Here is a 14,744-nt window from a genome sequence, read left to right on the forward strand (position 1 = left end):
GAAGTGTTACTTGACCTCTCACCACAATAAAACTGAACAATACAACAAGAACACCCTAGGGGCAAGATAGTGGTTATAATCTTCTATTTTCCTTCCTAATCCTGAGCCTATGTTTCATCAAAGCAGAAGAGTTCAAGTATGTGTGTGGTTGAGATGCTTTACAGTGCACCTGAAACTATGTCAACATTGTTAATTGGAGATACTCCAATATAGAACAAAAAGTTTTGTTTTTTTCTTTTTAAAGCAGAAGAGATTGCCAATTTGGAGAGGGTGTAGCCCTAGAAGTTTATGGGTGGGTCTATGTCCTAATGGAACAATTACAGTGTGTGAGGAAAGTCAGAATGGTAGTGGTCTAGGCTTATTTCTTTTTTCTGTGATGACTTTAATGGGGGGCTTCCACAGCCTCTTCGGTTGGTATAAGGATCCTTGTGGGACTGAAAGTCCATCATAAGTAATGAATGTTTCGTCCTGGGAAGGTTTGTGACAGACTTTAGAAACTTATCAAACTGGAAAGGTTGATACTTAGGGCATGGAGTGCTTGGCTACACCTAGATACCATGGTGTTGGTGTGTTTTTATTCCCTGTGACTAAGTGATCAGCAAAATAGAAGAGGGACCCCCACAAAACTTGGAGGAAGAAGGTGGAACTAAGGCTCTTTTGGCACAGGGGAGAAGATAAGTGTCTCAGATGATGTCACCTGGGTGTGGAGGAATCATTGGCTGAGCAGGTTACAGGGAGAGATCTGGGAGGCAGCAGAGTGCTGAGTCCTTGACTTCCTACTAGGTCAGAGTTCATGCAGCACAAGAGTCAGTAAGTACTGGGCACCCACCGTGTGCTGTCATTTGTGACACCCTCTAGTAGTTCCTACCTCCTGGAGATGAGAGGAAAGAAGGAAATGCCCATATTTGGACAGGATACTGCAGATTTTGAGGATTAGGAAGGACCCTTCATAATGCCCAGAAAAATGGAGAGGGGATCATTCATTCTAAAGGATGGAATTAATACAGTGGTTTTACAGATTTTTACCAAGGACAAATTTATATTCTATCTTGAATATTTACCCATGGAATATACTCAGTGAAAACTTAAATAATTAAACAATAGACATTGTTTAAAAGTTACCATGTCCAGATGCCAGAAGAGAACAATTTAACAGTAGCAGCGAAGAGTAGGAGCTAAATATTTTTGGAGGATAAATTGTCTCTGGCTCTTTATTTCAAAAATTGCTTTATATTCATATAATATACTTTTCTTTTTTTAAAGCAAGGACACTTTTAGACAAAGCAGGATTTGGTAATCACAGAGTCTTTGTCATCAGACAAAGCCAAATTCGAACCCTAGTTCTTTCCTTGACTAACTGTGTGACCTTCGGGCTAAGGTGCTCCCCTCTATAAAACAGGAATAACAGCAAAGATTGCTGGGAGGATTAAATGAGACACTGCACGCAAAACTCTAAGCTCAGGACCTGATAAACAGTAAATATAAAATACTATTGTAGGGTAAGGGAGTTAGAGAAGGTGAGGTTCAGAAAAAGAACTAGATCGGCACTTTACAGGAACAGATCTCCTTTAATGAGGCGAGAAGGGGCAGCAGTCAGATTAGCGAGCTGCTGCGCTAACCTAAGAAATGAGTAAGTATATATAGGCATGTATGTGGAAAGTCACTGTCTTAAGGGGGCCTGTTCTTCTCCAAGGTTGTTCGGAGTAGTTATCTCTTACACGGCTGGGCAAGGAATTTTGGAGATCGGCCAGAGACTGGATGGGCTGGGAGCTGGGCGTAATCAGCCTAATGTCCATTTTTCCTTTGGTAAGAGAGTTCTTTGTTTTGCATAGAATAGTGGGGAGGACCTGGAGGGGAGTTTCAGGCTACCTCGAGCCTTGCAACTTTCCTTCAACTATAGTAATCACGGAAACGATAAGTTCACAATGAAATAAATGGTAGCATTAACAATGGTTATGTCTGGATTCCCCAAAGCACAATTCCATTTAACTTCGAAAATCGGAAGCCGAAATGAAGTCCAGCAGGTTCCTCAGCTAAAATAAATTTCTCGGCTCAGATGACGCTAAAACTACATTTCCCAGCATGCGCTGGGTTCCAGGGTCTTGTTTTCTTTCATTTCCGGGTGGATCAGGTGACTCACCGGCTGCGCCATGGCGGAAGCAGAGGAGCAGGTAAGGGCTGCAGTTCCTGGGCAGGGGAAGGGGAGGCGAGGGTGGGCGATGGGGGCGTGAAGTGGGGTTGCTACGGAGGAGTGGGGCTGCTGCGGGGCCAGGCCGACTCACGTGGGGCTGGGGTATGGCAAAAGTCCATTTCCGGGAGCCAAGAGGCAAGTGGGATGCAGTCTTCTGGACCGCAGGCGGAGACAGCGCCTCGATACACCCCCAGCATTTGTGGGGCGACCCTCCCTTTGGCTGTAGCCTTGTGGCCTGTGTTCTGAGAAATTTTGGCTTGAAGGCAGCTTGGGCTCTCTCAGGGACTGCCTGCTTCTGGTAGGCATCACACCTGATTTGAGTTTTGAGGTCAGGTGACTGAGATTTAAGTTCCTTTCCTACTCGAAGTAGGACTGAAGAGCTGATTTGCAGGTGGGCTAGAAAGGCGAAATAAATGCGATGAGGTTTGTTTCAGATCTATTTCATTTAGGTACCAAGCTAGGTCAGTGTTGCATCTGGTGAGTTTTATTTCGGGTCAGTTTCATTTTCATACAGAGCTAAGTCACTGTTGTATATGTTGAGTTTTATTTTGGATCAGTTTCATTTAGTTACAAATCTGTTTTATCTGGCAGTGGTTAAGTGCATTAGTCATGGAGCAAACAGGTTCTAGTGCTCGTTCTTTTTCTTAAAATGTGACTTTGGGCTAGTTGGTTGTGGAGATGGAGATTATTATAGTACAGTCCTCAAAGGGTGATTTAAGAAGGACTGGGTCTAACGCAAAATTAAAGTGCTTAGAAGAAGTTTGGCTCAGTAAAAGTTATGTGGGATTATCAGCCGGCAGTGTTCAGTCGACACCCCGCAGTGTGACACCGGAGTTTAGGGAAAGATTAGTAATGGCAGTAGTTATCTTCGTATAGGCAATCGTGGTAGTCAGACATTAGATGAAATGACAAAGTAACATCGAGTACCCCTCATCCCCCACATCCCCCACCCCCCAAAGGCAGGTCGGAATTTGGGGAAATACCTTAAATTTCCGTTTCCAGTATTATTTTAGCTTGGCACTGTTTTTCCTTATGAATTAACAGGGCCGTCAGTTTCCATAATTTCTTGTAAGCAGTGACTTGATGCGCTGTCTAGTATCATATAGGAAGTTTATTTACTTAAAAAATTTACTTTGTACTATTTGCCACATACTTCAATTACATAATGAAAATCGTCCTGTGTATTTTTCGCACATGCCAATAAATAACAAATTTGCCAAGGTAGAAATTAAATTTTTGGGTCTTCATTATGTTAACAGATGAGTCTCCTCTGTACCCCTGGAGCCCCTTTTTCCATTTCAAGCAGCTTAGCAGGATATGCTCATTAAGCGCATGTAATTGCATGACTCTCAGCTGGATTTGATGATTGCGAGATTGGTTTTCACACTATTCATCTCTCCTGTTAAAAAAATTCGGTGGCTGCACTAGGTCTTAATTGTGGCACTCGGGATCTTTAGTTGTAGCCTGTGAACTCTTAGTTTTGATATGTGGGGTCTAGTTCCCTGACCATGGCTCAAACCTGGGCTTCCTGCATTGGAAGCTCAGTCTTAGCCACTGGACCACCAAGGAAGTTCCTAAAATAAAAATTTTTGGTAGTTTGATATAAAAGCAAAAAGCCAAGCCCCTACATTCTTAGATACAGTGTCAAGAGCGGGGAGAGTTGTTCTTAGTGTTTACTACCTAGTATTTACTGCCTAGTGTCTGCTGCTGTTTTGTGTAGGAGTTTAGCTGAGCTGTTTGATTAAAAAGCACTTCGAAAGTTCGTGATATAGTAAGAATGCTTTGCATTTTTATAGGACCTTCCAGTTTAAAGAACCATCTCATGTTTCATTTGGTCCTTACAGAAGAATTCTGTTGGTAAATTTTACTCTGATATGTAAGTCAGATCAGTCACCTCCTGTGTTCCGAATCTTCAGGTGGCTTCTTATGCACTCTGGAAAAAAAGAGTCCTTAAAATAGTCTAGTTGCCCTATAGCACCTTGTCACAATTGCTCCCCATTCTTGTTCTCAGACCTCATTTTCCCCTATTATCTTCCCTTTCTGTCACTCTGCATCAGCTACCCTGGTTTTCTTACTCTGCCTTCAACAAACTAGGCATGTACCTGCCTCAGGACGGTTGCTCATGCTGCTCCCTTTTTTGGACCCCAGATATTAACAGGACTTTCTTTCACTTTTTGTTTCTGGTGTTATTTTGTTTCTGGTGTTTGTTCCAGGTGTTATCTTTCTGTGTGAGACTTTCCCTGACCATTCTTCAAAACCGCCTTCTGTGTAATTTTCTCCTTAGTGCTCATGACCATCTGACATACTGTGTTTTTAAATTTCCTTTCTCCCCTCCCCTGTATATTTCTATATTCATTTTTATATATTCTTTCTATGGAATGTAAGCTCCATGATGGCAAGGATTTGTTCATTGCTAGATGCCTGACACCTGGAAAAGTGCTTGGTTCTCAATATGTGTTAAATGATTGAATTTTACAGATAAGCATATTGAAATTTATATGCCTTAAGTAATTTGCCCAGGCTTGTGTCTATAATAAATCTCCAATATTCTGTCTCCAACGCTCATGATTTTTTACCAGAACACTCTGCCTTTTAAAAAAATTACTTAAGGGGCTTCCCTGGCAGTTCAGTAGTTAAGACTCTGAGCTTCCAATGCATGGGGCTCAGGTTCAATCCTTGGTTGGAGAACTAAGAACCCACATGCTGCTTGGCCAAAAAACAGAAAATAAAACTTACTCTAAATCAACCTTTCCTCTTAACTTTTCTGAGTGTTGTATTTTTGATGATGGCTCTTTTATCCCTCTTAATTTTAGGAAGAACCAAGGGAGTGAGATATATACTGAGTTAATATAACACAGTTCATAGACTCGTAAACTCAAGATCTCTTTTTGGGAATATCCTGGCGACCCAGTGGTTAGGAGTCTGTGCTTCCAGTGAGAGGCGGGGGTTCTGTCTCTGGTCTGGGAACTCAGATTCTGCAAGCTGTGTCATGCAGCCAAAAAAAAAAAAAAGATCAAAAAAAGATCACTTTTTGGATATGAATGAACTTTTTTAAAAAAGTCATTGGGAAATCCTTGTTTATTCTGAGAACGGTTAAAGTGGTTAGTAAAAATACAAAAATATTAGTTCACAGAAAGAGCTAATACCTTGCATTGTACCTGGAAATCCTCTAACCAGCCATTTTTCGTCTCGCCAAAATGATTTATAGTTGACCTTCGTAATCACAGATGCCTGACACTATTTGTCCATACTGTGCTTGTGAGCGACATTGTGCCCAAAGTCTGGCTGTTTCTGTTTGTATATTTGTCTTAGCTCTACTGAAGATTGCTGAGTCCTCAAGAATGAGCATAGAGTTTACTCATGTCTGTATCTCTCACAGAGCCAGTGCCTTACACAGGTACTAGGTACTTAATAAAATGTTTAAATGGATTTATTAGGGGGAGAATAGCCTTCTGAATGGAAAACATCAAATTGTTATGCTAGGTTCAAAGAATTTGTGCTGTTGCTTTTTACCTGAAAGTTTTGAAAGCTTTTCATTCACATGGATTGTAGGTTACATTTCCTACTGTTCCTTGCTCTGTCAACTCTCTGGGTACTCTCTTTTCTCCCAGCAGGGAACCTGGTCCATTAAAATACTTGGTCACTCAGATAATCTATTCTTTGACCAGATCGGAGAGCTTCTACATTGAGTTTCCCTCTGCCTTTTAGAAATTAGGGGCATTCCGTCTGTACTATAGAGCATTTTAGTATTATGAGATAGTACATTGGTGAGCAGGTATACACGCATGTGACTGTCCCCTGTGTAAAAGTAAAAATCAAGGTGACAGATATTTGAGTGTCCAGGCTTCTTGCTTCAAGCCTGTAGCCTGGGGATTTTATTCCCCAGGATTCTTGTAAGTGTGAAATGAGATAAAGTATGTTACAGTACCAGATTGAAGCATTGGGTTTGTAAATAGGACAGTGATTTACAACCCAAACTTGGATTGGCTAAGGTGCAGACAATCTTTATATAGTTGGGTCAAGATAGATCTTTTAAAAGCAGCTTTACTAATAAGGGGGCTTCTCTGGTGGCTCAGACTGTAAAGAATCTGCCTGCATTGCAAGAGGCCAGGGTTTTATCCCTGAGTTGGGAAGATCCCTTGGAGAAGGGAATGGCTACCCACTCTAGTATTCTTGCCTGGAAAACCCCATAGACAGAGGAGCCTGGCAGGCTACAGTCCATGGGGTTACAAAGAGTTGGACACAACTGAGCAACTAACACTTTTCACTTTCACTTACTAATAAATAACTAAAGGAAAAGCAAAGCCCTGAACAAGAAGTTGCAGAAGCACAGGATCAGAGAAATCTTTCGGAAACTCAGTCTTTACCACTATGTAACAAGTACAGTCATGAATTAGCTCAGCCAACGAGCTTGGTACCTTGTGAGTTTCTCCTCCCATCTTCCTCTGGCCTGGTTGGCTGGAGGCTGATGACATCAGTTGATCATTGGTAGCCTCGCTGGCTCCCGGGTTACCACCTTGCGGAGAGACCCCTCATCAGATCCGGGCGGGCGTCTGTATTTCATGCAGCTCCCTGCTCATGGCTACTCAGTCACAGTTGCCTTTGTTTCTTCTAGAAACTTGATCTTCCTCAGTGGGTTTTTTTGTTTGTTTGCTTTATCAAATCCTTGTGAATCTGGACCCTGATTTATACGTACTGCATCGGAATCTGTGAAGATGGACTGGATACTAAATGAAGTCCGTCAGAAAGAGACAAATACCATATGATACCACTTATATATGGAATCTGAAACATGACACAAGTGAGCTTATCTATGAGATAGAAACAGACTCAAAGACATAGAGGACGGATTTGTGGTTGCCACGGGGGAAGACGTAGGGGAGGGATGGATTGGGAGTTTGAGATTAACAGATGCAAACTATTATATAGAGAATGGATAAGCAACAAGATCCTACTGTATATCACAGGGAACTATCCTCAGTATCCATAATGGAAAAGAAAAATCTGTCAGTTCAGTTCAGTCGCTCACTCGTGTCCGACTCCTTGTGACCCCATGGACTGCAGCATGCCGTCAGCATGACAGGGTTTCCCTGTCAATCAACTCCTGGAGCCTACTCAAACTCATGTCCATCACATTGGTGATGCCATCCAACCATCTCATCCTCTATTGTCCCTTTCTCCCTCCTTCAGTCTTTCCCAACATCAGGGTCTTTTTCAGTGAGTCGGTTCTTCGCATCGATGGCCAAGGTATTGGAGTTTCAACTTCAGCATCAGTCCTTCCAGTGACTATTCAGGACTGATTTCCTTTAGGATTGACTGGCAGGATCTCCTTGCAGTCCAAGGGACTCTCAAGAGTCTTCTCCAATGCTACAGTTCAAAAAAATCCATAACTATATTCAATAAACCATAGTGGAAAAGGAAAAAACAAAACCATGGAGTGGATTAGCAAATATTAGCCAATTCCCCAAACTGAGTTTAGATGGCTCTGATGCAAAGTCAGGTTCAGGATGGGGTTACTAGGTACCAAGCTGGGGCAGTCCTCGAGGCTTTTCTTCATTTGCAGAGTAAAATGAGTGCAGGAGTTGAGCCTGGTGGGTTGAACAAGGTTGGTAACCTGAGCCTTCCGCTTCTGTCAGCTCCCTGGGTACCCTTTCATCTTTCTTACTCAGACAGCCTAGTCCTTGGCGGGACCCAAAGCTTTCTGTAATGGAAGCTCTGGGCACAAGGATATCAAATACAATTCACACAAAATGTGTCCTCTTTCCGTGCCTTTGTCAGACTTTGGGACCTGTCACACTCTGTCGTCAGGCTCAGCCACGGCACACAGTTTGCTGGGACGGGAGAGAAGGTGGCAGTAAGTGGTGTGTGTTTCACGTCCGTCTCCAGCCCAGTCTGGTTCTCTGGGGCCTGGTCTCTGCCCTGTTTCTTCATCCTGCAGAGTTTGGAGCTGGCCTTCCTCAGGCTCCAGTCTCCCATTTCTCCCCCAAATTCTCTTCATGGTGCTTAACAAACTATTCCCTCCAAATTGTGAGGATTTCCCAGCCTCGGAGGTCCTGGCTTGGCTCTCTCTTCCTGGGCTGACCATCTTCTGAACCCCTCTGGCCTCTGAGGTTGGCTGTGCTGTATCTATTTCTGGGCTGCTGTCACGGGGCCCTGATGGTGGGATTAGGGGTCGAGGTGCGTGGAAAGACCTTATTGTGGGGATCTTCCGAGCACCCAGTTAGCTCCTTCCTGGGGCTGCTGCTAGGGTGTTAACATTCTGTTTGAATCACTCTGTCCTTGTTTGCTGCCGTCACCCCTCTGTTCCCCTTCTGTCCGTGTCCTGTAGCCATGAGCTAATGAGCTGGAGAAAATGCACTTACTCTTACTTGTAAGTGGGAAAGGAGTATACAGAGGAGGTACAGTGTTACTGCCTTGGATTAGCAGCTTATTTATTTTTCTTAAGATTTATTTTATTGAAGTATAGTTGATTTAAGGGCTTCCCAGGGGGCGCTAGTTGTAAAGAATCCACCTGCCAGTGCAGAAGATGCAAGAAACATGGGTTCAATCCCTGGGTCTGGAAGATACCCTGGAGGAGGAAATGGCAACCCAGTGCAGTATTCTTGCCTGGAAAACTTCATGGACTGAGAAGTCTGGTGGTCCCTGGGGTTGCAAAAAGTTGGACACCACTGAATGACTGAGCACCATGGTTGATTTACAGTATTTTACTTTCTGCTGTATACCAAAGTGATTCAGTTATATGTATATATTTATATATATATTCTTTTTCATATTCTTTAACATTATGGTTAAACATTTAGCATTAAGATGCTAGAGTATAGTTCCCTGTGCTATATAGTAGGACCTTGTTGTTTATCTTTTCTATATATGACAGTTTGCATCTGCTAATCCCAAATTTCTAGTCCATTCTTCCTCACCCCACCCATACCCCAGCAACCACAAATCTGTTTTCTCTGTGATTCTGTTTTGTAGGTTAGTTCGTTTGTGCCATATTTTAGATTCCACATGTAAGTGATTTCACGTGGTATTTGTCTTTCTCTTTCTGACTCATTTCACTTAGTATGATAATCTCTAGCTCCATCCATGTTGCTTCAAGTGGCATTATTTCATTCTTTTCTATGGCAAAGTAGTATTCCATTGTATACTAGTAGCATAATGGTATTCCATCTTCTTTTATCCATTTGTCTGTTGATGGACATTTAGGTTGCTTCCTGTTTTGGCTATGGTAAATGGTACTGCTATGAACATTGGGATGCATGTATCTTTTCAAATTAGGCTTTTCATCTTTTCTGGACATATGCCCAGAAGTGGGGTTGCTGGATCATATGGCAACTCTTAATTTTTTGAGGAACCTCCATACTGTTTTCCATAGCGGCTGCACCAATTTACATTCCCACCAGCAGTGTAAGAGGGTCCCCCTTTCTCCGCATTCTCTCTGCTACTGCTGCTAAGTCACTTCAGTCGTGTTCGACTCTGTGCGACCCCATGGACTGCAGCCTACCAGGCTTCTCCGTCCCTGGGATTCTCCAGGCAAGAACACTGGAGTGGGTTGCCATTTCCTTCTCCAATGCATGAAAGTGAAAAGTGAAAGTGAAGTCACTCAGTCGTGTCTGACTCTGTGTGACCCCATGGACTGCAGCCCACCAGGCTCCTCCGTTCATGGGATTTTCCAGGCAAGAGTACTGGAGTGGGTTGCCATTGCCTTCTCCACCACATTCTCTCTACAGCACCTTATTTCTTCTCATCATGATCATCAGCAACTAGCTGTTGAATCCTTTGGGTAAGATAGTTGGAGACAGACAAAAGCCTTTGGGTTTATCCACAGTGAATTTAAAAGGATAACTACTAGGATCAGACAATTAATGTTAGGAGAAACAGAGGCCATAGGAGGCCAGATCTGGACCTTGTGGCCTGGACTCCCTGGAGACAGTGCTGTGAGTGAGGTGAGGGCTAGGTTGGTCTGTGAGGAACGTTTAGGATTTAGAAACAGACAGTGAGTTTCTAACTTTTTTTTTAGCCTCTCATTGACAACATGGAAATGGAAGATATACAATCTAGGCTGTGTTTTTTTTTTTTTTTTATCTTTTTTTTTTCATTTATTTTTATTAGTTGGAGGCTAATTACTTTACAATATTGTAGTGGGTTTTGTCATACATTGACATGAATCAGCCATGGATTTACATGTATTCCCCATCCTGATCCCCCCTCCCACCTCCCTCTGTACCCAATCCCTCTGAGTCTTCCCAGTGCACCAGGCCCGAGCACTTGTCTCATGCATCCAACCTGGGCTGGTGATCTGTTTCACTATAGATAATATACATGTTTTGATGCTGTTCTCTCGAAACATCCCACCCTCGCCTTCTCCCACAGAGTCCAAAAGTCTGTTCTGTGCATCTGTGTCTCTTTTTCTGTTTTGCATATAGGGTTATCATTACCATCTTTCTAAATTCCATATATATGTGTTAGTATGCTGTAATGTTCTTTATCTTTCTGGCTTACTTCACTCTGTATAATGGGCTCCAGTTTCATCCATCTCATTAGAACTGATTCAAATGAATTCTTTTTAATGGCTGAGTAATATTCCATGGTGTATATGTACCACAGCTTCCTTATCCATTCATCTGCTGATGGGCATCTAGGTTGCTTCCATGTCCTGGCTATTATAAACAGTGCTGCGATGAACATTGGGGTGCACGTGTCTCTTTCAGATCTGGTTTCCTCTGTGTGTATGCCCAGAAGTGGGATTGCTGGGTCATATGGCAGTTCTATTTCCAGTTTTTTAAGAAATCTCCACACTGTTCTCCATAGCGGCTGTACTAGTTTGCATTCCCACCAACAGTGTAAGAGGGTTCCCTTTTCTCCACACCCTCTCCAGCATTTATTGCTTGTAGACTTTTGGATAGCAGCCATCCTGACTGGCGTGTAATGGTACCTCATTGTGGTTTTGATTTGCATTTCTCTGATGATGAGTGATGTTGAGCATCTTTTCATGTGTTTGTTAGCCATCTGTATGTCTTCTTTGGAGAAATGTCTGTTTAGTTCTTTGGCCCATTTTTTGATTGGGTCATTTATTTTTCTGGAATTGAGCTGCAGGAGTTGCTTGTATATTTTTGAGATTAGTCCTTTGTCTGTTGCTTCGTTTGCTATTATTTTCTCCCAATCTGAGGGCTGTCTTTTCACCTTGCTTATAGTTTCCTTTGTTGTGCAAAAGCTTTTAAGTTTCATTAGGTCCCATTTGTTTATTTTTGCTTTTATTTCCAATATTCTGGGAGGTGGGTCATAGAGGATCCTACTAGAGGAGAACATAGGCAAAACCCTCTCCGACATAAATCACAGCAGGATCCTCTAGGCTGTGTTGTTAAAGCAAGATGGAAGGCCCTCAGCCCGACTGTCCCTGCCTCCTGGAGGTGCTCCTGAGAATTGTCCTGGGAGCATGCTGAGAGTTGGAGGAGCACCAGGAAGTGTGCGGAGCTGGGCCAAGGGCCTTCTAAGCTAGGGAAGTGCTTCAGGAGGCTCCGCACTGGCATCGCAAGCTCAAGGCTGGCACGTGGAGTGGCCGTGCATGGGACTGCTTGGTGTTGGGACTTCTGGGGTGTTGGTGGTGAAGTGCTTTCTGTCTCCAGGACCATAGCTGCTCAGCTCCACCCGATGTTCTGTGGAAATGTGGATTTCAGGTGTATCTGAGTTTATGAAGTCAGAAATACAGATTTTTATGTGAAGCTCTTAAAAACACTACCTAGACCAAACAAAACACCTACAGTTGACATCCAGACTGCAAGTCACTCTTGCTCCCAATGACATAGAGACTTGAACATGTGATCTCTTGGTGAGGAGTCACCCAGTGTGCCTGGGGGGCCATGGGTCTGTACAGAGAGTGGTTAGTGAGGCTGGAAGAGCGCTGCAGGCCAGATTGGGGTGGGCTTCAATGATCTTGCTGGAGACCAGTGACTAGTCTACTGTGTGTTTTGGGAAGATGATTCTGTCAGTGGTTGGGTAGATTCAAGAGGTCATCTGTCAAGGCAGTGAGATTTTTAGTTAATGCTGTTTGGACACATGATTAAGTTTAAGGGATTGATGTGCAAAAGAAAGGTAAAATGAAACAGTTGTTGACTTAGATTTCAATCTGTTGCCCAGAACTTGTCCAACTATACATTTGTGTCACTAGATGCTTTCCAGCCCTTCATTTTGGCTTCAAGCAGAACAGCACATTTTTTTCTTATGATAAGATACATATAATATATACCATTGTAACCATTTTTTTTTCATTGTAACCATTTTTAAGTGTAAGGAATCAGTGGCATTAAGTACATTGACCTTTGTGCAGTCATTACCACCATCTATCTCTAGAACTTTTTGTCATCGCAAAACTGGAACTGTACCCATTAAACAATAACTCTCATCCCCCCACCCTCAGCTCTAGGCAACCTCTGTTCAGCCTTCTGTCTTATATAATACTGCAATGTTTGTCTTGTTGTGTCTGACATATTTATCTTAGAAGCTAGAACAGTTTTATAACTTACACTTTGATGATTTGAAGGTTGTTTGTTTAGTCTCTAAGTCATGTCCGATATTTTGTGACCCCCATGGGCAGTAGCCCACCAGGCTTCTCTGTCCATGGGATTTCTCAGGCAAGAATACTGGAGTGGGTTGTCACTTCCTTCATCGGGGATCTTCCCGACCCAGGGATCAAACCCACGTCTCCTTCACTGGCAGGCAGATTCTTTACCACTGAGCCACCAGCAGTATGTGAAGTCAAAAAAAAAAAAGGAAAATGTTTGAAAGTCATTATTTCTCTATGTTCAGCCTTCTGCTTCTGGGATCCCTCACTGGATACATTCACTTTAGATCTTCCTGTAGCCTCTTTCTCTGGAGCATTGAGCAGCGGGGCTTGATGAATGCAGGATGCTAAGAAGTAAGAGACCAGGCCAGTTCCTGAAGGCATTTATGCAGGGCTTTGGTAGCATCGTGGGTAGAAGTGTAATTTTTTGAGGCCACAGCTCAGTTTGGGAGGTTCATGCTGGTGCTGATGCTAAGTCTCTGAGTGTCCTGAAATAAATGTTCTTTGTTGATACCAGCAGCCACAGGAGGGCTGGAAGACTCAGATGTCTGATATTTGCATGCCTTAAGGTATCAGATTCTGCCACTGCATGCTTTCTGGTGGGAACAAATGTATAATTTGATTTTGAGTTTTTGGATTGAAATTGCTAGTTGGGGACTTATGTTTTTGTTTTAATGATGCATGTAAGTGGGATGTTTGTCCTTATACACCATATGTATATTTGAATGGATCCCAAATTAGGAGAAAATGTTTCCTTCGATTTAATATCGGTTCTGGAAAGGCGTAGACAGGTGTTCCCTGAAAGTTCTAGAGGTGGCAGACAGGAATCTTAACCATGGCTTATTGGCACAGCTGTCAAAGCCTGGTTTCGCTCATGCTAATAACTTAATGTGCAGGAACTGTCAGGGATGTTAGAAGTCATTTAAGTTCAAACTCTAAGCCTCTGCATTTTACTTCGGAGGGCATTAGGAAATTTCAAGATGCTATGTGTGAAACATTTAGCATCATGAGTGATATATTATAGATGTTGAGTAAAGACATTAGAACAGTGACTATTAATATTTAGTGGAGTGTGTCTGTGTCCAAAATAGGGGATCAGGACGGCAGGTGCACTAACCAGGGGATGATTAGTGCGGGGGAGAAACAATTTAGAAGAGTCAGCTTGATCTGTTTCATTAACTGTCTAGAGAACTGGCAAGCAATAGAATTAGATTTTTTATAAGTCATAGTTAGAGCTCAGAACAAAACATTGCTGTGGAAAGATCATAGCTCCAAGCTAATGAGGACTTTCTAATATTTAGATTATCTTGAAAACAAACAGGCTATATTAGGATATAGAGGAGATGCTCACATTCATTATATTTAATGTTATAACTACAATCAGATTTTTAATTACAACTATTATTCATCCCCATTTTACAGATGAACTTGTGAGCAGGGACTATTCTGTCCACAAGGCTCTTCTGGAGGAAGCCTGCCACCTGCCAGGCTCTTAATGATTTTAGACTCGTGAAATTAAAATATTTTCACTCACCTGGTGTCTGTTTATCCTGCAGTCCAATTTGCATTGAGTGATATGTGCATCCACCTTTCTTTAAAATGTTCATTTGTTTGGTCTTGAAAAAATTTATTCTTTGTATCTAAAATGTCCTACCACCCATTTTTTTTGTCTTGTGAATGTCCTTGGCCCCCTGCCCCGCCCTTTTTATGTCTCATGGATGGTTGAGAAATGCTTATGTTCACTGTCAGCACGTTAGTTGTAACCTTTTATTGCTATTGATATCTATAAGCACGTTAAGTAAATCTTCGTTTTGCTGACCTCTTTGAAGACGCATGGCATCAGCAGATTCTCTCTCTCAGTGGACAGGTGAGAGATTAGCGGGATCAAGTCCATTTTTTCCCCCGTTTTGCTTTGTTTTCTCCGGAGCAGCAAGATTCATTGTCTAGCAAGAGGGAAACTGTGTTAAATGGCAGAATTTGTCTTCTGGTTAATGG

General features: G+C 42.6%; 1 protein-coding gene across 2 annotated transcripts in view; it reads left to right on the forward strand.

Annotated features, from left to right (window-relative positions):
• The first annotated feature begins 2,116 nt into the window (after positions 1-2,116).
• Positions 2,117-14,744, forward strand: part of VPS41 (VPS41 subunit of HOPS complex) — a 409,984-nt gene continuing 397,356 nt past the window's right edge. The window contains exon 1 of one of the 2 annotated variants that reach the window (XM_043463545.1): positions 2,117-2,171. In XM_043463545.1, the coding sequence (XP_043319480.1) occupies positions 2,151-2,171 (21 nt within the window). In that variant the 5' untranslated portion in view covers positions 2,117-2,150. The remainder of the gene's footprint in view (positions 2,172-14,744) is intronic. The other variant, XM_043463546.1, reaches the window with a different exon arrangement.

This window comes from Cervus canadensis, chromosome 3 (genome assembly GCF_019320065.1).
Source record: "Cervus canadensis isolate Bull #8, Minnesota chromosome 3, ASM1932006v1, whole genome shotgun sequence".
Lineage (NCBI taxonomy): Eukaryota > Metazoa > Chordata > Mammalia > Artiodactyla > Cervidae > Cervus > Cervus canadensis.